Source organism: Tympanuchus pallidicinctus, unplaced genomic scaffold (genome assembly GCF_026119805.1).
Source record: "Tympanuchus pallidicinctus isolate F22 unplaced genomic scaffold, pur_lepc_1.0 scaffold1, whole genome shotgun sequence".
Classification (NCBI taxonomy): Eukaryota; Metazoa; Chordata; class Aves; order Galliformes; family Phasianidae; genus Tympanuchus; species Tympanuchus pallidicinctus.
In genome coordinates, this window is record NW_026294618.1 from 51,305,501 (window position 1) to 51,325,737 (window position 20,237).

A 20,237-nucleotide genomic window follows, 5' to 3' on the forward strand; every position below is an offset into this window, starting at 1 on the left:
GCTCTGAAAGTGATTTATTCCCCTGGAAACTACAGCAGATACAAAGAACACAACAACACTATTAGATAGAGAAAACCCAGCTACAAAACACTATTTTTCAACATGGTCACCACTGATAGCTATGCATTTTTGCCAACCGTGAACAAGAACCTGCATGCTGCACTCTTAAAAGTCTGCGTGGCCATCCAGAACATGGTTTATCTTTCACATCGCTGTTGCCACTACTGAAACACAGTACATATTGCTTACTGTGCTCACATCCACTGTTTGACCACATTTGGGTCTTGATTAAGAGTAAACTAGGAGCTGATCATGCTGTGGAATCATGCCTGAGCTGTAACTTATTGTCAAATTTACTTTTCATCTGTTCCTTGTCCTGAAAACTAAGATATAGATTATCTGAATGATCACAGCATCATAAAGTAGTTTCTCCTCATTTTCTTGATGAACGACGAGAACTATGGTAGCACAAACATTGCACCTTGTGGGTTTCAAGGCTGTTAACTGCCTGAGTCCTAATACCAAGTGGAGTCATTAACCATGAAATGATCTGTACAAACTGCTCCTCAAGTCTCTTGCCTCTTCTAAGCCCATCTAGGGGGGCTTTTTTCTTTCATGACACATACTTTGATCTCTCCTTTACTTACTAAAGTAGCTGCTCACAAAAACTGCACTTTCCTTTTCTTGGTATTGTCCCTTATTCAGAATCTTTAATCCCCAGTGACACATATCATATGTTCAACCTTGCTTGATCACAGCCACAACACACACTCAGAATCTGAAAATTCTTCACTGACTGAGGAGTTCAGAACTTCTATTCTTCCATTTCCTATCTGCAGCCTTTTGGGGAAGTCCCCATTTTGTCTCAGTTCTTATACTCTTCATCCTGTCTATGCTACATCTACACCTATGCTGCTGCTCAAACAACTGGAGAACAAGGTTCCTATCCTCTTGCTGGCCCCAGACAGTTCACAGGTTGCTCTTTCACAAAGGCTACAACTTCCCTTATGAAAAAGGATTGCAGTTCCTCCTTAAAAGCAATATAGCATCTATCTATCATATCTGTGCAGCTTACTTGTGTTTTGAGCACAGTGAGTGCTATGGGCTATGACTTGAAGGACTATCATCTTAGAAAAGGTTTGCATTAAGTGAGACTATTGTTTGAAGCAAACAAATACCTGAAAGGAAGGCATGCTGAAGTAGAAACAAAGCCTGCACTTCTACACTGCTTTAAAAAAAAAAAAAAAAAAAAAAAAAAAAGAAAGATTTTTTATATATATATATATATTAAAAGCCTTTACTGCAGACAAAACCACACAGCTATTTTCTCTCAGCTGTAATTACAGCTCACTGTCACACTAGCTGAACTAGCTCATCTTGCTGGAGGAGAAATATTAGATGAACCTATACAGTACCTTGTGCTTTTATGCTCCACTTTTATCCTCATCCCTGAAGTTGTCTGACCTGTGGAAGTGCTGCTGAAACACTGCCGTATTTCTTAATGCAAGGTAAGCTGGAAACCTTGATCATTTGAGAAGATGAAGCTAAGCACTAACCTGTTTAACAGTTTAAACTGCGTTGACTGAAGCTTCAATGATACAATGTTGTGCAACAGAAAAGGTTGCAGCAGTGCCACAGCTTCCTAAGTCTAAGTGATTTCTACCTAACTCAAAATGAATGCATATACCATTTCAGCAGGTGGTTTCAAGCACTTTCAGTAAATGGAGGCAATTTTGTGTTGCTATTCTGTACCATCAGCAAGTTTCGTAACAACTCCATCCTGAAACTGGAGAAAAGAGCTACAGCACCTGAGTCTGTGCTGCAGATCATTCTGACTGTTTGTCTGGATGGTCTGGATGCATATTTTGCCTACTTTTGATACAGCAGGTGGATCAGAAATGCTTAATGAAACCTGGCTAACAAGACTTTTACCCGTATGTCCTTGACTGCAAATGAACTGGATTTCACCTATTGGGAGTGAGGTCCATAAGAACAATTTTTAGCACAATAAGCATCTTTCAAAACTTTTCTGAAGCTTATCTTAATTAGGCTTTGTGGTTGTGTGAAAGGTAGATCACGTTTTCGCAGTGGAAATTTTCAGTATTTCTGTATGTAGCATAGGATAAGTTGCCCTTTCACAAAGAAAGTTGCTGAACAGAGTAAAGTTGAGACTGGGGCGTTCCGACCTAGGTAAAATTGGCACAGGCACTAGGTAAAGTAATTACATAGTGTAGGGGAGAGTCCAGTACAGAACAGAACTAGTGTGCAGATTGTTTAAAATAGTGTGCTCCTGTCGCTGTAAAAAATACAGAACATAAAGACAATGGATTGGTAACAGACAGTGTATGGAATCATAAGGTAGCAACAGCATTGGAAGACTGTAAGCCTGAAATGCTCAACCAGTGAGTGCAAGGAGAGACTTTACCTGTGTTGGACCCGGGTATATAACGGAATGGATTTCACTGACTAATAGCACAATTTCTCCCTTGTCAGTAGGGCCTGTGCGCCCATTATTGCAATAATGAATAAACTGCTTTTCACAGAGATCTTTGCCCGAATAGAAATTTTTGATCTTGAGTGTGTTTCTCACAGTTGCTACAGAAAACAACTCAATCTGCTTACCAGGAGAGAAACTTATAGATCTAACTATATAACTACTACAACTATAATCTCCAATTTTCACATTCGCTATTGGAGTGCAAACAGACAGTAACTTTCCTCAAAGTTTCAGGACTTGGAAAAAATATTCTGTCACTTCAGTTCCTGCTCTACAAATGGTCAGGCTCAGAAATGAAAGATCAAAGTTTTCTACCATGAGACCACACACTGCTTTGAATTTGGCACAAAAGTGCATACATCAAAATCTGGAGTTACTGAGTTTTGCCAGATACCATCTCACGCTCATTACCAGAGAACTCCAGGATATTCCAATACCTGCAGGAAAATATCATGTTTTGGCTCCAGGTTCAGAAGATGGGCTTTGTCACTGTTTTTTTTTTGTTTGTTTGTTTGTTTGTTTGTTTTTCTTTTTTTCTTCTGCTTATTTAGTGGAGATGTGAAAAATCTCTGAGCATATGGGGTTTTCAAATTTATCTTGATATAATTTGTCAACACAGAACTGTTTTCTGATCCAGATGGAAGCCAGAAAGGGTTACGAATGTCTACAGAAATCAGCTTTTGCATCTCAACATGGCACAAAAGCACCTGTTCTTTGCTGTTCAAGACACAGTTAATAAACATTATTATTAGGTAAGGATCCTATTATGCCTGTCATCGTACATGTCAATCTTTGCAGAATTAGGAATCTAAACCCAGTAGCATGGGAACAGATTAATTTCTGAGAAAAGTGGGGCAAACTAACACGTCTGTCAACTATCACCAACTTTTACACAATTTTAAAAATAATTCAGAAACACTTCTACATTGCCAGTCTGTTTGAAAGGACGTTCTAATTAAAAGAAATCATAAATACAACGTTTTGCTGCATTTATCTAAAGGCAAACTTAAGACACAAAACCTTTATATGTTCTGAAAGCCACCCTCTGTATACAGAGCTGTTGCTAACAGATATTCAAGTCCAGAGGTAAAGATATAAGTGAATATTCACAGCTGTCCTCGACAATCCTGGATCTACAGAGGTTAGAGACCTTTGTCTGTTTAACAAAGGAAGAGCACCAGCAATAAAACACCACAAAAGCTCCTTTGTGAGATTAGGATCACTTAACTCAGTTCAGACCTCTACGTGACACGGGAAAGTAAAGCAGAAAATGAGCTACTTTTCAGCACAGAACAGAGCACTATAAAAGCAGCTTTTACATTTATTGCAAGATCTCTGGGTTTCCTCTGACAAAGCAGCAGAATGAACCTTAAAAAAGGCCTTTTATGTGGTCATTTGTCGGTCCAGGTGGCCTGGCCACGCAATGAGTCTGCAACAATTTTTCTCAGACTGCCCTTTTCTTGTCCTTCAACACACCAATTCACTTTGTAGGCTCAGTGACATAGCTCTTGCCTTCCATTGCTTCCTTTGTTGGCATTTTCAGATCTTGGATTTTGGAATTGAAATATCATACTCCCACAGCAGCGTTTACTTTCTTATTTCTCGGATGTTAATCTGGCACCTTGGTGACACAAGGACTTACTTAGACTACATAACTATTTTCTGAGTGACCTCTTGAATGAAACAAATAGAGGTAACTGCTTGCGTATACTGAGCACGCTAAGATTAAAGCTTCATGTTTACTTTCAATGTAAAAATAGTACCAATTGTCTCTGAATCTGTGTGAAATGGGTGATTCTACATAACGTTGCAATCTGCTTAAGAAGCCCCCAAGGTACATAAATCCCTACTGGTGAATGGTTTTTCTGAGGTGCTTTTCACACTCTGCATTCCCTCTGCTTACTTTTCCCTAGCCTTACAAGCAAGAACTTCCTGCAGGTTTTTCATGAGCTATTGCAAAGTTCCTTAGATCAGGTATGTAGTTAGTCAGAAATTACACTCACTCCCATAATACTTAAATAACATAGACAGAGTACTCATTTGCAGAACAATCAGCTGAAATACCTTGTAGCTGGTCCTTCCCATGCAGGCACCATTCTGCTCAAGTATGCTGCAAAGCCCAGCTTCAGGTTTGTACACACACCAATCATGCTTGGTGCACCTTGGAAATTGCTTAGGGAGCAGTTTGCACTTCTAGTGAGGACTGACCCTATGATCCCTCATGTAGGAGCTCTCTATGAAAGTTAACTATTCATTCAGCCTAATGCTACATTTTTGGTCTGGAGAGAAAAAATAAAGAAAATCACTGCCATCAGTATGGAATTTGGTTTCTGCATTCCACAGCCCTAAAAGCAGCTCATCTCATCTGTCAAAAATATTAATCTAGACTTCTAGAGTAATATAGTTTTCTCAGAAATCTTTAAGGATAAGGAGGAGGGTTCTTCCAGAATCCAGTTCACTTAACCCCATTAAATGCCTAAAACATGCAGGATGAATCCATCTGCGGAGAAGCTGCATTGTCCCCACAGAAGAGGAAGAGCAGAGAGCTGGATCAAGCATTTTGAGATGCCATGGCCTTACAGATAAAGTTGAGAACATTATCATTCCATTCCATGAAGACTAAAATTCTCTTTCCAATACGGCAAAAAATTGAGTAATTTTGAGTACCAAGACTCACTGAACTTTTTCAAACCCATTTTGCTTACTTTTCATAGGCAGGAACTACCATTGCACAACAAAAGAAAATGATTTTTTTAAAGATCTGGAACTAGAGATCTAAACAATACAGAGAGGAGCTTTGAAAAAACAGTAGAAAAAAATTCCTATAAACATTTCTCTGCCATAGTTTTAGAAGGGTAATTCCATGTTCCTGAAGTAAAGAAAGAAACTTTAATGCACTGGTTTTCATGCATATGATATAGAGTCTTTTCAAACACTCCCTGAAATGCTGAAGTGAAAAATAACACAATTTCTTTCTGAGTTATTCTTTATCCAAATATAATCTTCACACAAATACAACTCCTTAACAAGGACAGTGAGAGCTTGCTAAAATAGGAAAAAATAAAAAAATAATCTTTAAATAAAAGTTTAATTCACTCTTACTTTACAGAATATTTATAAGCACCTTATCATTTTACTATCAGTTCTAAAAAAGACCAACAAGAGACTGAAATGACTTTAACTGATGAGATATAGGAAAGCTTTTGAACAAATGGATACATGCTAAGCAAAAGCACAGTAATATTTTGTACACCACAAGTAATGAGAATCTGGATTTGGTTTATTCAAATTTTGCTTTCTCAGAAGCAAAGCGTACATGTTCGTAAACATCAAAATAAACATTACTTATTTTTACAATTTGTTAAACAAATGCTTTTTGCACTAAAGGGCATTTGTAGAACCATCTATTTGCCTGACAGTTCTCCTGTAGATCTGTGCTTCAGTATCTTTCTTAACAATTGGATCCCTTAGAACTCTAACGGTGCTTAAAAATTTCTTCCAATGATGTGCAAGTCATAGGCAAAGTCAATTTGATGAGCGCCCTTCCTTCCACAGATTTTAATCAGTATTTAACTAATGCAAATGTGAAAAACTATACATTTTCAGCAAAATGTTTTGATTTTGGTCCTGTGGTTAAAGACCCTCTATAATTGTTTACATGGATCTGATCTGATTCACAAGCATGTACACAACAAAACCACTATACCAATGTTTCTTGGTCTATGCATAAAAAGTATGTCTTCTACTTACACTAAACATACAAAAAATAAACTACAAAAATTGTTTACACTTGATTTCAGCAAAAAAAGCTTTCTTCAAGAAAAATGATTCTTTTTTTTTTTTCAGCCATCAAAAAAGGAATGCAAGTAAACAATAAATACATGTGCTTTCTCCATATAGACATATTTACACTTGAGTCTTTGGCTTATGTTTAAGTTTCTTTATAAAGATCTTTATGTGATCCAACCATCATTGCACATTAAAACAAAATAAGCCAGTTTTTTTTTTTTTTTAACTATATATAATATATATATGCAACACTTGAAACGTATAAAGAATGAACCTTACTATCAATCTGCACTGTTATTGTACTTTAACAATGTATCAAAAGGAAAAAAAAAAAAGAAAATTAATACCATATAGGAAATATCGATACATGCAACAGATGGTCGCTCTACTGTAATTGAGAGACGGCTGCATTTACAAACACTGAAAAGTCCTAATTTGCGCAAATCTCTTCTGACTCTGGTTTTCATTAAATAGTATTTATGTGGCACTAAATGTTGATACTGTATACAAGCATAGAAACAGATTGAATTCTTTTATTAAGATACACAACTTCATAAGAAAAATACTTTGCATTTAAAATTTAAAATCCCCCCTCCCCCCTCTTCCCCTAAAATCTTTCTTCACAGGATCAAGAACTGTTGTCAAAACAGCGTAATGCGATTCAGATATTTGGTGAACTTTGTCACATCCATTCCAACTAAGAGGATTCCAGATACTCCAGTGCAACGTCATAGCAGAAGCGATACTGCTCCTTTAAGGGAGAAAGGGAAAAAAGTAATAAAGTTAAATTGACGTTCTAAATCATTAAACAGCAGCAATGACTACAAACAAGAATAGCCTTTTCTGACTACTAAACAATTTTAAATTCAAGACTGACACACTTGGGTTGGTTTTCTTTTTTTTTTTTCCTCTTTTCACTTTTCTTCTTTCACCCCTCTATTACACAAGTGTATTATCAGCTCTGACTTATAAACAAACCATAACCAACAAAATATAAAAAATAAACCTGACCATGAAATGCAGTGATTTACTTCTCCAATTTTTTCAGCTTTTGAACCGGTTATCAAACATGAGAATCTCTCCTATCAGCCAGAACATTTTTGCAGTGAAGCTGCTCAACTCTGAAACACCATGTACATGTAAGTTAGCTGATGTTCAGCAGGTAACTACTGCTTGGACAGCAATATAGAGAATACTGAACTATGACACTATGCTGCCCTGGGTCAGTGTTTTTTCAATAGCTCTGATGTAATGCCCAGGATATGAGAATGCACATTTAAAAGAGAAGTTAGAGCTCAAAGGTTCAACATACTTAGTATTTCCTACAACAACCCTGCTGTTCAGAGCTGGTACTCGGGGAAAGGGAGGAGAAAGGAGAGAGGAGAAAGCAGTGAGAATTAAAAACAAGAAATGAACTCAATCCCTATTGTCCTTACCACCAAACAAAACAAACCTGCTTTTGTGATTCATTTTTGGTTCAAAATAAGCCAGTGTGATCAATTAGCAGGAAATGGTAGGGATATCTTAAAGGTTTTATTGTGCTGCTTTTTTGTGTTATCTGATCATGCTGTTGAATGTAGGGCACATGACAATGTTGTATATTGGTTTTCCTGGTTTGTTTTCTAACTAATGACTCAACAGCTGCTGCTGTTCAAGAGTTCTGAATAAAAACCTACAAAGCACAGCAATACATAACTACAGAAATTCAATATCTGCAAATGAAAACTGCACTGGAATTCAGGACTATTTTGAAATTAAATATAAGTTTTCAGACTATTTATCAGAAAAAGACAATCTACCTTGGCCTCCCTTTACAGTGACACAAGTAATTTTCCATGTGATCAGACCAGTTTTCCTCACAGCAGTGAACTGAAATCAAGGCAGCAATTCAATATGTTGCATCTCAGAAGTCTATAGCGCAGCAGATTGTAAAGTATTTGCAGCAAAACAAGCAATACCTAGACCAATGTTAGTGCTGCTGCAATATGTTCTAGTTGTTAACATGTTAACCATTTTTTAATTTATGCAGTAGCAATGGATGGAAGTGATACACATTAATTAAGCAAATCGTGCCACAGAAGCTACTTGATACTAAACAAGCACTGACACTTGGAAAAAGGGCAGTGTAGGAAAAGACAGCTACAGCCATTTTGCTCAATATGCAAGTTCACAAGGTCAGAAGCAATTTTCAGGATGCATAAACTGCAAAACATTTTTAATTCCGATTGGCATCCCTGAATCTTATGCTGTAGGCAGCCATCTGGCTGAAAAGTGACACTGGCTTCTGGCAGCGTGAGAGTCAAATGGCAGAAGCACCAGAGCACTGTCTAACCTGCTTTCACATTCAGCTACAAGGAGGAAAAAAAATGCATTTGGAAGACAGAGGAATTTTTAAGCACTTTCCATGATGTTCAGTTTTGGTGACTGAAGTGATTAGACAGACAGATATGCATTCATGTATACAAACACATTCAGAAGAGTGAAGGTCATTTTGAGTTCTGCCAATGTACATACAAATACTTGGTTTCATCTTGTGGCTTTGCTAATTCAGGCTTATGTTGTTTATGTATTTCCATACTAGATCCCATAGTCTTTGATTTTTAAGTGCTGAGGTATCATTTCTGACTACTAAAGGTAGAGTAACAAACACTAGCATTATTCAATATAGCTTCCAAAACAGCAGTTATTATAAAGAAGTAAAATATATGGATCTCCTTTACAGCTTCTTCCTACTAAGAAGAAATGCCTTGCTCTGTGAAATTTCAGGATGGCTTCTGTGAGTGCAGTGTGCCACAACTTCTACTCTAATAGTCCAGGTTCTTTTGAGAAATTAAAGATAAGCCTGTTAAATGAGAATGTCCTGTGAAAGTAACAGTATCACTAAAAGATAACTAGCATAAAAACTTAGCCTGGCCTCTCATGATGCTGACTAACGTGTACACACAATAAATTTCCACCATAAGTTGTTATGTTTCTGAACTTTATGCTCACACTAAGAATTAGATCAGCCTCTGCTCAATATGTACTACAATAAGGGGGTGTAAAGACAAGTCACCTTCTCTTAGCTCAAGTCCCACACAGGGTTGCTTTGATTTATGGACACAACACTGCATGCAGCTCACAGAAGACAAGTCTCTGGCTCCCTGGCCATTTGTAGTAATTCTGTTGGGCTTTTTTTGCTTACCGGAGTTTCTACCATGTTGGGTTTACTGTTCCTCAAAGTCTTCACAGCATGGAAAACATCAACCACATTCTGCCTTTTTACCATCTCAACCACAATGCCAATGGCACAGAACATCCCACTCCGGCCACCACCATTTCTGTACATAAGGAGAAGAGCTGATTAAATGTCACTATAGCAAAACAGGGCACCCAGTGCATGCTTCTGTAAGCATAAGTGACTTGTGACTTCCGCAAAGAGACAAAGTTTTGGCAATCATCTTGCAGCTCCAATGGGTTTGGTTTGGTCTGAGACATTTTGTGTTTCTGACCTTGTTCTCAATAACTTCTTTTGAACTCTGTCTTTGCAGACTACCATGCCATCCAGCTGTGTTATAGCTCAATTTGCATTTAAAATTAGAAAGCAAATTCAATGGCAAGTACAATACTTTCTGTTTAGTTCTGGAAAGAGGCTCATTTGACTTATTTTAGAATATGGGGATTATCAGCTAGAGCAATGCCAAGGCACCACTGATTAGGTATTTTGTTGACCTTTATGGATACTTCTGAACTATGTTAATCTTCACTTTAAAGAAAGTTGGATAGGTGCTTTTTCTTGCCAAGTATAAATAAGCCACAATGGTCCATGGATACAAGGATGAGTGGGTGGAAAGTGGCCACAAGGTAATTCCAAACATTTATGCAGAAACTTTTTTTCTCTTGTAAAGGAGAAATTTGTGATTTACTTTTAAGATTTAATTTTTTTACTTAAAGATACATATAAAGGAAAGAGATTGGGAGAAAAAGATACTGCGTTTTTAAAATGTCTTTTTAACAAATCCTATTTAACAGGAATTTTTATTGCTAATACTTTTAAGGAACAGAGCAAGTGTTCTTTTTTTTTTTTTTTTTTTTTTTTTCTTAAAATGTCAGTATTAGCAATATTTTTAGGATCACACTATAGAATTTTTTTCTAGATCTAGGCCTTCTGGAATAAAAAAGAACACAAGACAAGCCAGAGGTACACAAAAAAGATGACCTTTGTCACTCAGTATAAAATACTATGTTATTTGTCAAAACTTAAACTGAACTGCAGAAATTCATCTGTACATATTTTGCACTTGAAAAACATGCTATCAGGTACAGAAGACAATACACAGTATCAATTAGGATCATAAAAAAAAAATACTCATGGTACCTCGACCTGAAACAAACCTGAAAGTTAACCAAACCTGAAAGTTGACCAAAGGTTGGCCTGCAGTACCAGGGATACATTTTCTTTCTTTTTTTCTTTTTTAAGCGACAAAGATATCCATAGGAACATACCCATTAGAATCCCACTTGAACATGAAAAAAAAAGGAGTAATTTATATATATTTGTTTGAAGAGCCGTTACTGAGTTTCTCAGAATCACTCACAGACAATGAATGATGGTCCGGCCCTCCCCTTCTTCACATTCCTCCTGCCATTTTTCAACCTGGAGGATTAATTTCAAGAAGGATCTCTTGGAGGCTGGTACATCTCTGTGAGAAGCCCATCCCAAATACTGGAATTGCTGCACCATTAGATAGCCCTCTTGTGGCTGAAGGAAATCAAAGAGGCTTAGGTCAACATGGCACCCTTACATCCAGGTTGAGAAAACCCACATATACAACTAATATGGTACAAAAGTGTTTATATTATTGACAGATTACAACACGTATACTTTGCATATCATAGGGTCTCAATTAATACTTCTTGGGCTCAAAAAAGATTTAAAAAGGAAAAAAATGTAAATATTTTCAAGACAGAGTCAATGCTGATCAGTCAGTATTCCAACCTATCCTCACTTCTAAAAGGCAAAATTCTCAAGAGTCAGTGTATTAGGGAGTTCCATTCTTAGCTTCAGAACCATCATTGTTGAATTCCCAGAGATAGAGAAATGCAGAGACACATGCCATTAGCTACGTTTTAAACCTTCCCATGCATGAACTAACCCCATTATAAATAAGTAAGTAATATTCAAGTATCTTCTTCCTTAAATAACGTCTTCCCTTTCTGTCAGACTATTACAGTCATGAGAGCCTTGTTGCCAGTTTGAGCCTTCCACGTGGTAGATCCTTTAGAATTGTATTAGGATGACAAGAGAAGCCTCAGCTACTGGAAAAAGCCTGTTAAGTTTCTTGGAGTGGAGGCAGGTGAAAAGTAAAAGGAATATGCATTTTGTAATAGGGAGAACAGTGCACAGAAATATTTAGAAAAAGATATTAAGGCAAAATGGATGGAAAATGAAGAGAAAAAGAGAATTAGAAAATCAAAATAGAAAAAAAAATGAAAAAGCGAATAAGAAATGAACCAAAAAAAAAAAAAAAAAAGGAAATTAAACATGCACCAACAAAAAAGTGTTGTAGCATAATATTTACCACCATCCCCATTCCTCTGCTTCCTATACTTTCCAAACAGGGCATGAAGAGCTGGGTTTTTTTTGTTTTTTGTTTTTTGTTTTTTCCTTGACTCTGAATGTAAGCAAAGTACAATTTACAGAAGAAGCTAGTCACACATAGATTGCCCTTTTTACTTGAAAAAAATCAAAGTGTGACCAAAATATTAGTTAGAAAAAGGTTTGTATATACTCTGGTTGTTCCAAAGTAATGCCTCCTATTTATTTCCATGGACACAACAAAAGATACAAAGAACGCAATAACACTGATGGAGCAAATTCTCAGCTGCAGAATCACAGAATCATAGGGAATCATCAGAATCACAGAATCATACAAAAGAGTGCTTTTAGACTCAGACACCCCTATTAGCCAATTTGCGTCAGTGAACTCATTGAAAAGCTCTTCTTTTTGCAGTGTGACAGCTGTGAATGGCCATCCTCAACATGCCTCGTCTTTCATGTCACTGTCACCACTGCTGAAATGCACCACCCACTGCCTCATTGTGCTCACATCCACTGGTCTCCATCAATGTTGAGCAAGCATCAATGAATGTCCGTGGGTACAATTTTTTCTGCATGGAGAAATTCAATGACACCCTTGTGCTTCATATGCACTTCCATGTCGGACACCATTCTATCAGACTGCCCCTCTGCTGCCATCTGTCATACAGCAACAAAACGTAATAGAATATTGGCAGGAAGGTTCAACCTCTACTGCTATACCACCAACATCTGCCTCTGATGTTGTGAGCCAAAATAATAACACAGGAGGCACTGCTCTTGAAGTTTGTAACAGCAATTGTTCAACATTAATGAAAGTTAAAATTATACTACAAACCACAGTTGGTGGCTAATATCTAATATTAGATGGTGGCCTGATCAGTATTAGCTGAATAATACAGTACGTCAACCAGGGGCTGCTGGTTAACTGCACAGATGCATCTGTATCTTTTTACTTGTAGGCAACATAAATAAGTGATTTATAGAGGTGAGCAAGAAGAACAGACACTGTGTTGCAAACAGGGTTTGATAAGATGCTGTGACAGTGTGAAACACTTTGGAACAGCAAAGAGACAAGACATTGCAACGTGTGAAAGAAATGACAAAACTGCAAGACTGGCAGTGGTTCTGAAGTTAAAAGGTGACAAAGGTAGGTTAAGGTACAGTGGTGCAGAGTCCTCCAGAGGAACTTTCAGAGTTTTTTCACACCACGCTTTATAGGATGTGTAGTTCTTGGAGCTAAAACTGAGAAAGTGCTGGTTGCATAACCACTTTGAGTGCTGCAGTTCCCAATGTAGGATGGAAAACATCTCATGGAAGTTGCAAATAAAATGCCTGTCACTACATGCTCTTTACATGGATATTCCTTTCTCCATACACTGACTAAACAGAATCCTTCTCACACAACTTTTGCTTACATGGAGAATATTACAGAGCAGTCACTCATCTCACTGTTCTCTCTACCTAATGGGTAGCTCTAGTAAAGCCCTGGAAGCTAGCATTAGATTTTAGTACTTTAATTTTTCTGTCGAAAGAACATTAATATTTTACTACTATTCAAAATTAAAAACCAGAATAGCCAAGAGAATGTTAAAAACTGTTACATGTTATGATAATGCTTACTCTTGTTAGATTGCATATCCTGAAAATTCGGTTTATTACATCGCAGTCCATTGAACAAGACACACATTCCACTTGAATGGGACCGTAACGCAGTATTCCTTCTTCAGGCCAGTATTGTGGGCAGCCCTGTGCCAGAGCAAAATGGGTATAAATAAATGTTAAGTTACAATGGGAGAATTGTCTTGCACCACTGTAGACACCACACCTGGCCTTTACTTGTATTATTAGTTGCTGTAAAGAAGAGCAACAGAATAACTGTAAAACAGCTGCACTGTTCAACATCCTATCATGTAGTGGGTGCAGAGATATTAAAGCATGTGACAGTAAATGGAAAACTCAAGCCCCAAACTAACCTGTGCTAAGTCGACCTCGTTTAACATCACAAGAGAAGTACAGCCGTAGTCATACACTAATCTCCAGAAATCTTTCACAGTGTTTGGTAAAGGATGTTGCGTGACAATAAAAGCTGCCGGCTGCCTGTAGCTCTGCAAAGGCAAACAAATTTATTACCAATTGGTAAAGGAAGTACTTCTTAACTTCCGCTGAAACTCCACAACAAAAACAAACTATAAATAGAACAAAGCTGTAACATCAATTATAGCAGATTTCACTGAAGGTGGTGTTACAAACACATCACTGTGTCAAGTAAGAACAAGGATGCTGCTGTGCTCAGGTCTGCGACCTCTGGTGATGGGCCATGTACCACAGTTCAAATGCGCAGATGGCACAGCAGAGGCTCTGGAGGGCTCTGCTCAGAAGCTGAGGCTCAGGGCTGTGCCATTCCAGGCACTGTGCCAGGGAGACTCAGCAGACAACCTCTTTCCATTCTGCACTTAGAAGTGTAAAGGTAAAAGTCCCAGCTAGTCACCCTGCACACACGAAGACACATGCCAGCTCTATAACTGAGATGCAGACAAAGCTCATCCCTGACAGTATACTGAGATGCAATCCCAAGCTGATGGCAGCTTTTACTAGACTTCAGTCCTGGTCATCAGAATTACTGAACTGACTTCCATAACAAAGCAGAGGATAAACAGCAAAATACTATTTTGTGTAAGGACAGAAGATTTTGTTTCATGCTTGCTGTGTTATGCACAAGTACACAGGGTTTTCCAGCCCAGCACAAGTTGCCTGAGATACAACAGCAGAGGGGTTAAGTCTCTTTAGGATGTGACTTGCTAGCAGCAATCAGAAGAAAAAAGAATGGCAGTTTTATGCAGACAATCTGCAACTATGCATGGCAGAGTTCTGCAACAAGGGAACTGGCAAGAAAGCACTGATAGGTTCATCTGAGAAAAAGAGTAAGGACATGATATCCTTGTTAGGCTTATGGGAACCTAAGTGTCAAGTTTGAAGTAAAAATTCTGGGACTTCTGTTCACAATGCAGGGATCCCCACACTAAGTACTTAGCACCTGTACTGGCACAAAAGCATTTAAGATGCTTTTTACTGAAATAAGTAGATTACATTAGCCTAGAAGAGGGACATGGCAGGGCACCTTGCTTGCTTGCAGATTGGCATGAGGGAACTTCATATGCAATATATTAATATGTCCTCAGAGAGCACAGTTTGAGTCCAGGAAGGAAAAATACTTTTTCCCTTTCTACTTACTGTAAATTGTGAAGATAACAAACGCCTTTAGAATCAGTACTTATTTGACAATAAAATAAGGAAGAGGACAGTTTTCTCCCTATAGTTTGCTATCTTTTCCCACTCTGTGAAGTATACTAAGGTGCAGCATGTGTCCTGCTTCCTCCATCTATTCAAGTAGCAAAGAGGAACACCAGCTGTCAATTCTTTCCTTATATTTTTAAGAAATAGAAAGAAGCTGATGCTTTCCTAGCCCTTTCCCCATCATTTCTGGTTTCTCCTGAGACAAGAGCTCATACTGAGATTAAGATGATCAGACCTTCAAAAAGAGCAGGCAGGGTATCTGCTATCACACTGGGAAGCAGACACCTTTTTGTGGGAACACAGGAACAAATACGCTGTGGAAAGAAGAAAGTTTCTATTTCTGTTTTGCTACTGAAACTCTCCTTTCCCGGCAATGAGATTCTCTTTTCTGACTAAATCAGTACTAAAAAAAAATGACAAAAAAAAAGCAAAAACAACCCCCACCCTTTTATCAACCAAATTTTTAACTGTACTTACTGCCTTGTTATATGCATTCTTTGTAATATAATGTTTTCTGCTGCTTTCTTTCCCTTTATTACTATCATTTCAGTCTGTACAAACTTGCCTCCATTAACATGCTGCTTGCTTTCTCTCTCTGCCTTCCACACTGTTACACACTCAGATTCTTTCTGCCATACCACCTTTAGTCTCTACTGTTTCTCTTTCTCCCCAAACACTCCTTCACATAGATGTGCTGGTTGGTCTCTGTAACATCAATTTTATCCAGGTGCTTCATGTAATTTTAGCTGCAATTCTAAACAATTTTGACTGCTACCAAAATTCTACTCACTACTCTAATTCATCCATTCAGCCTCTATGATTCTGTAATGGATTAGTCTCACACATGCTACTCTATTTTTCTGGCACAATAGCTAATTGTGAGATTAGGAACTGTATTTTGCTAGTAGTTCAGACATTTCCTGCACTAGCTCAGGAACAAATACCATTCAGTCCTGTTGACTTTTGATGCTATTTACCATTTTATTCCAGAATCTCTTCTTGACATTGCAGTTTCTGACAAAAATACATTTTTGAGGAAAATGAGATGTTCTGAAAATCAGGCCACTTATTGAAGTATTTACAGTAAAAAGAGGCTTTAGAGGCCTAACTTTGGCAGTGTTAAAGGAAGGCAGAGGCAGGTATCTGACAGCATGTCTGATGAGCCTCTTTATCAACAAAACATTTATAAATAGGTTCACCTCCATTCTTTCCATTACTTCACCTTTTTCCCCTGAGAGTACTTCTGCCACTCAAACTTCAAAGATTAAAAATCTTTATACGAGAGCTACAAGTCAAAATACAAACAATAAAAAAAAACCAAACAAACCACAAAACAGCTACCCCCCAAGCATGTCAAAGAAACATTTTGCTTCCTCTCTCCCTATCTCTTTTACTTCAACATACATAGATTTTCTCCTAAAACAGATAGTAACCTCATCCTTAGGTTGGTAATATTTACTTCCAGATAAGCATAAGATTTTTTGAGATTCTGCTGTGATTTTGAGATCTGGAAACTTAAACCTTTATTTAATGGTGTTGATATGGAGAGCTTTTCAACGGGTCATATAAGTATGCAAAAGACTGAAGATACTAAACCTTCTGATCCAGCAAAACAAGCTGGTGGGGTTTCCTTCCCATTTGCCACCTTTCTTTGTTAAGACTGTTTTACTGGGCACTATGCTAAGAAAGAATTACTCTTTCTTATACTAGTAAGTGTTCTCTCATATTACACAGCTTTCCATGGCACCGTACATAGACAAAGAAGACAGTCTCTTACATCCATAAGAGCTGCATTGATGTAGTTGCTGCTCTCCCCATCAATAGTAATTAAGAAGGGCAGACATCTGTCAGGTGGCAGCATATCCATGAAGCGGTTCTTGTCATGGTTCCTTGGCAAGCAAGCTATGCTGCAGTCCTCGGCTTGCAGGCGAGGGGTAACAGAATTCAGGGTCTAAGAAAGAGAGGAGACTTGTTTTAATACATTGGCCTTACAGACAACATTCTCAATATTCACTAGGTTATTAATTTAAAATATTGCAATGTGAGAAAACATAAAGCATTAGCAAACAATTTAGCAAACAAACAAACAAATCTTATGTGTTTTGATGAGAATAAAAATACATTTCAAATAAGAGCTCCTATCTGTATGAAAAGCTTACTAATGCTTTTTGAGGGCATTAAAGATGCTCTGAGTATCACTGAATGGCTTCCACCAGACACCATCCCCCCTGAAAGGAATAAAGCAAAGAGGATCCTTTGGAGTTCTAAAGAGCTATGCCTTCACTGTGCAAATGCAAGCTGAAACTCTCTCTGGTTCTCAGCCAGCGCTCTTTATTCCAGACAGATACTTACTGAAACGTTATTCAAAGAGTAGTATTTTGTATTTAAAGTAACTCTGCAAAGCATGTAAACATGGATACTTTATTTTGTGGAATACAAGTAAGAGATAAAATGCTATAAATATGATATGAAAACTCTTTCCCTTAAAATAAATTAAATGTATCTACAGGAAAAAAAAAAAAAAAAAAAAAAAAAAAGTTGACATGTGTAGAGTTAGTAAAAGCTGTGAATACCTGAAACTCATCTTTGAGATGTGAAGAGTTTGTCTGAGAGTCTATTCTAATCATATCAAAATAAGCAGCTTTGAATTCACAGACAGGAATGGCAGTTTCCCCACACAGGCAAGCTTCTAGAATGGCATCATGAATAAAGATGTACTGCTCCTACCAAATTACACAAAGAAACAAGAATTATTGTCATTTAAAAACAACCAATCTTTCCTTCTTTTCAGAAAAATAGATCTGCATAGTATAAAACTCAAGGTACTGTCCATCATTAATTAATCATTAAATACTGCTTTAGTACAAACAGTCTTGTCATAATTGGGAACCAATTTTAAGTTAGTAAAACTTAAAAGATCAGACATGGCAAATTATTTGAGGGGCTCAATTTTCTAATGGTGCTTATGGGTTTCTGTATATATGCCAGGGACTTGCTGTCTTTTTTTGTTTTATTTTTCAAAAATAGCTTTTCTTATAGTAGTAGCAGAAAGTGTAAATTGCTTCAAGCACTACCTGTGATTAGCAATTATTTGGCATGCTGTGTTCTCCTTGTGTGTGTGTGTGCGAGCTAGTACACCAATTACCTAGTAGCTAGGTTGGTTGTAAAATCAAGTGTGTCTCAATAGGAAGTATTTCTTCCCATTATTTTTCTGGCTTTCCCTTTGTTACAGTCAGGCAAGTACTCACTTGTACAATGACAGAAAGAGCTGACAGGCTTGTATTGCATGACCTTGGCACACAGCAGTGCCTCCCAATGGAGGCAACTACCCCCCAGCTCTTGTCCACTGTCTGCTCTTTGGCTAGTAACAGTGAAATTCTGACCAGGCATATTTCAGAAAGCATCAGAAGAAAAACTACTATACCTCTGTCTGTACCATGTTGATGCGACGGGACCGTAATGCTTTGACACAGTTGTAGATATCCACAACGCCTTCTCTTTCTGCCATGTCTAGCATGATATCAATCACTATATAGCAACCTGTGCGTCCAGCACCAGCACTGAAGAGGAGCAGTAAACACTGTTAGAAATAGTTCCATGAAAACACCTACAAAATTTATAAACTCTCTGCTGTGAGCATTATTTGTAAAACCATCCAGTTCTTTTTTCATCACAACCACTACCAAATATTTATTTTCTCTCTTTCATAATGTCTTTTAAAAAATTTGGTGTGCCCCAAACAACCATTTTTAATCAGATTTGATTAACTAAGAAACAGCAAAAAGCATCTGTTTTTCTCTTTTTATCACCTAAATCAATACATAGAGTAAAAAAGAAGTTAGGTGAAATTAAACTTGGAAGATGATTAAGCTCATGCACTTCAAAATATGACAGATCTTGTCTTTATTTAATAAATGATTAGGGATGATTTCTAAGTGATACCTTACAGTCAGAAATTAAAGTGTTCATTTTATCAGCCAAGCACTAAACTGGTTTTGGCAGCACAGTGTCCCACAGATTCTCGCTTGATTTATTTCATTTTTATATAAACCGAAGATAATTTTTGCATAGAGAATTTTAAAATTTTAAAATCTGTATAGAGTTAGTAACTTTATCTGTAGTAATTGAAATGTAAATGTAATTGAACATTTGATAAGCTGAAAGGAAATCATCAAAAGGCTGTGGCTTAACAATACAACCCTTGCAAAACTTGCACAGGAAACAACAGCCTGTACCTGCTGCCACTAACCTCATTCTATCTTCATTCATCTACTTGTTTACAACAGATTAAATTAATAATCTGTTCCAATACTATATATAATGTTAGATTATCAAACAACTCTATCTACATTTCTTGAATGCTGTCACAAAAGTAGACAGTAGGTTACCTAATGGTAGCCAGGATGGCAGCCAGGAATATAAAATTACTTTAGCTGGTGCATTTCTTGCCAGAAAAAGCAAATCTTTGTCCATACCAGATAGGAAAGCAGTATTAGAATTCAGCTATTTTCAAATGTTGCTGTAGACAACCAAATCCTACTGCAATGTGAATCAGGTAATTCAAAATGAAAAAAAAAAAACCCAAAACACTTCAAAATGATGAATGCTTCACAAGAAACTATTACAAATGCTCCCATACGCAGCTGTGGAAAAAATCAATCTACCACATCTGCACACACCTGCAGTGGACGACAATAGGTCCTGCACTAGGAGGATTAGATAATTTGACTCTTCGTATAAATGAAAGCAGGCCTGTAGCATTGTAAGGAACTCCATGATCAGGCCAGCCAGTGAAATGAAACTGTTTGACTTCACGGATTTCATTGTAGCCTCTCTGTAAAAGGCAAAAAAAAAAAAAGGTTATGAATTTCAAAGTATTTCACAGATAAGATATCCTTTGACTCAAATAATGGCATCAGTGATAGAACCTACATGCCATTTTCATCATTTCCCCGATTATTTAAAGCTAAGAACATAGGAAGTGTAAAGACGTTATTGTATTTTAATTTCCATTTTGAAGCTCATCATTCTTTCTTTTGCTATTATAGTATGCTAGTTTTGCCTCATTAGATAGTT

The 20,237-nt window shown here is 37.3% G+C and overlaps 1 protein-coding gene and 1 long non-coding RNA gene across 8 annotated transcripts in view; one reads left to right on the plus strand and one right to left on the minus strand.

Moving 5' to 3' along the window:
• Nucleotides 1-1,324: 1,324 nt before the first annotated feature.
• LOC128088412 (uncharacterized) lies at nucleotides 1,325-7,308 on the plus strand. Its single transcript, XR_008210238.1, has 3 exons — nucleotides 1,325-1,508; nucleotides 3,135-3,249; nucleotides 6,913-7,308. It is a non-coding gene; the product is annotated as an uncharacterized LOC128088412 (long non-coding RNA).
• PTPRK (protein tyrosine phosphatase receptor type K) overlaps nucleotides 5,757-20,237 on the minus strand; it is a 393,137-nt gene continuing 378,656 nt past the window's right edge. For all 7 annotated transcript variants that reach the window (XM_052698882.1, XM_052698920.1, XM_052698873.1 and 4 more), the window contains 9 exons: nucleotides 19,841-19,995; nucleotides 18,586-18,721; nucleotides 17,735-17,884; nucleotides 16,939-17,112; nucleotides 13,841-13,972; nucleotides 13,488-13,613; nucleotides 10,864-11,027; nucleotides 9,471-9,606; nucleotides 5,757-7,037 (listed from right to left, as the gene is read on the minus strand). In XM_052698882.1, coding sequence (XP_052554842.1) covers nucleotides 6,984-7,037; nucleotides 9,471-9,606; nucleotides 10,864-11,027; nucleotides 13,488-13,613; nucleotides 13,841-13,972; nucleotides 16,939-17,112; nucleotides 17,735-17,884; nucleotides 18,586-18,721; nucleotides 19,841-19,995 — 1,227 coding nt within the window. In that variant the 3' untranslated portion in view covers nucleotides 5,757-6,983. The remainder of the gene's footprint in view (nucleotides 7,038-9,470; nucleotides 9,607-10,863; nucleotides 11,028-13,487; nucleotides 13,614-13,840; nucleotides 13,973-16,938; nucleotides 17,113-17,734; nucleotides 17,885-18,585; nucleotides 18,722-19,840; nucleotides 19,996-20,237) is intronic.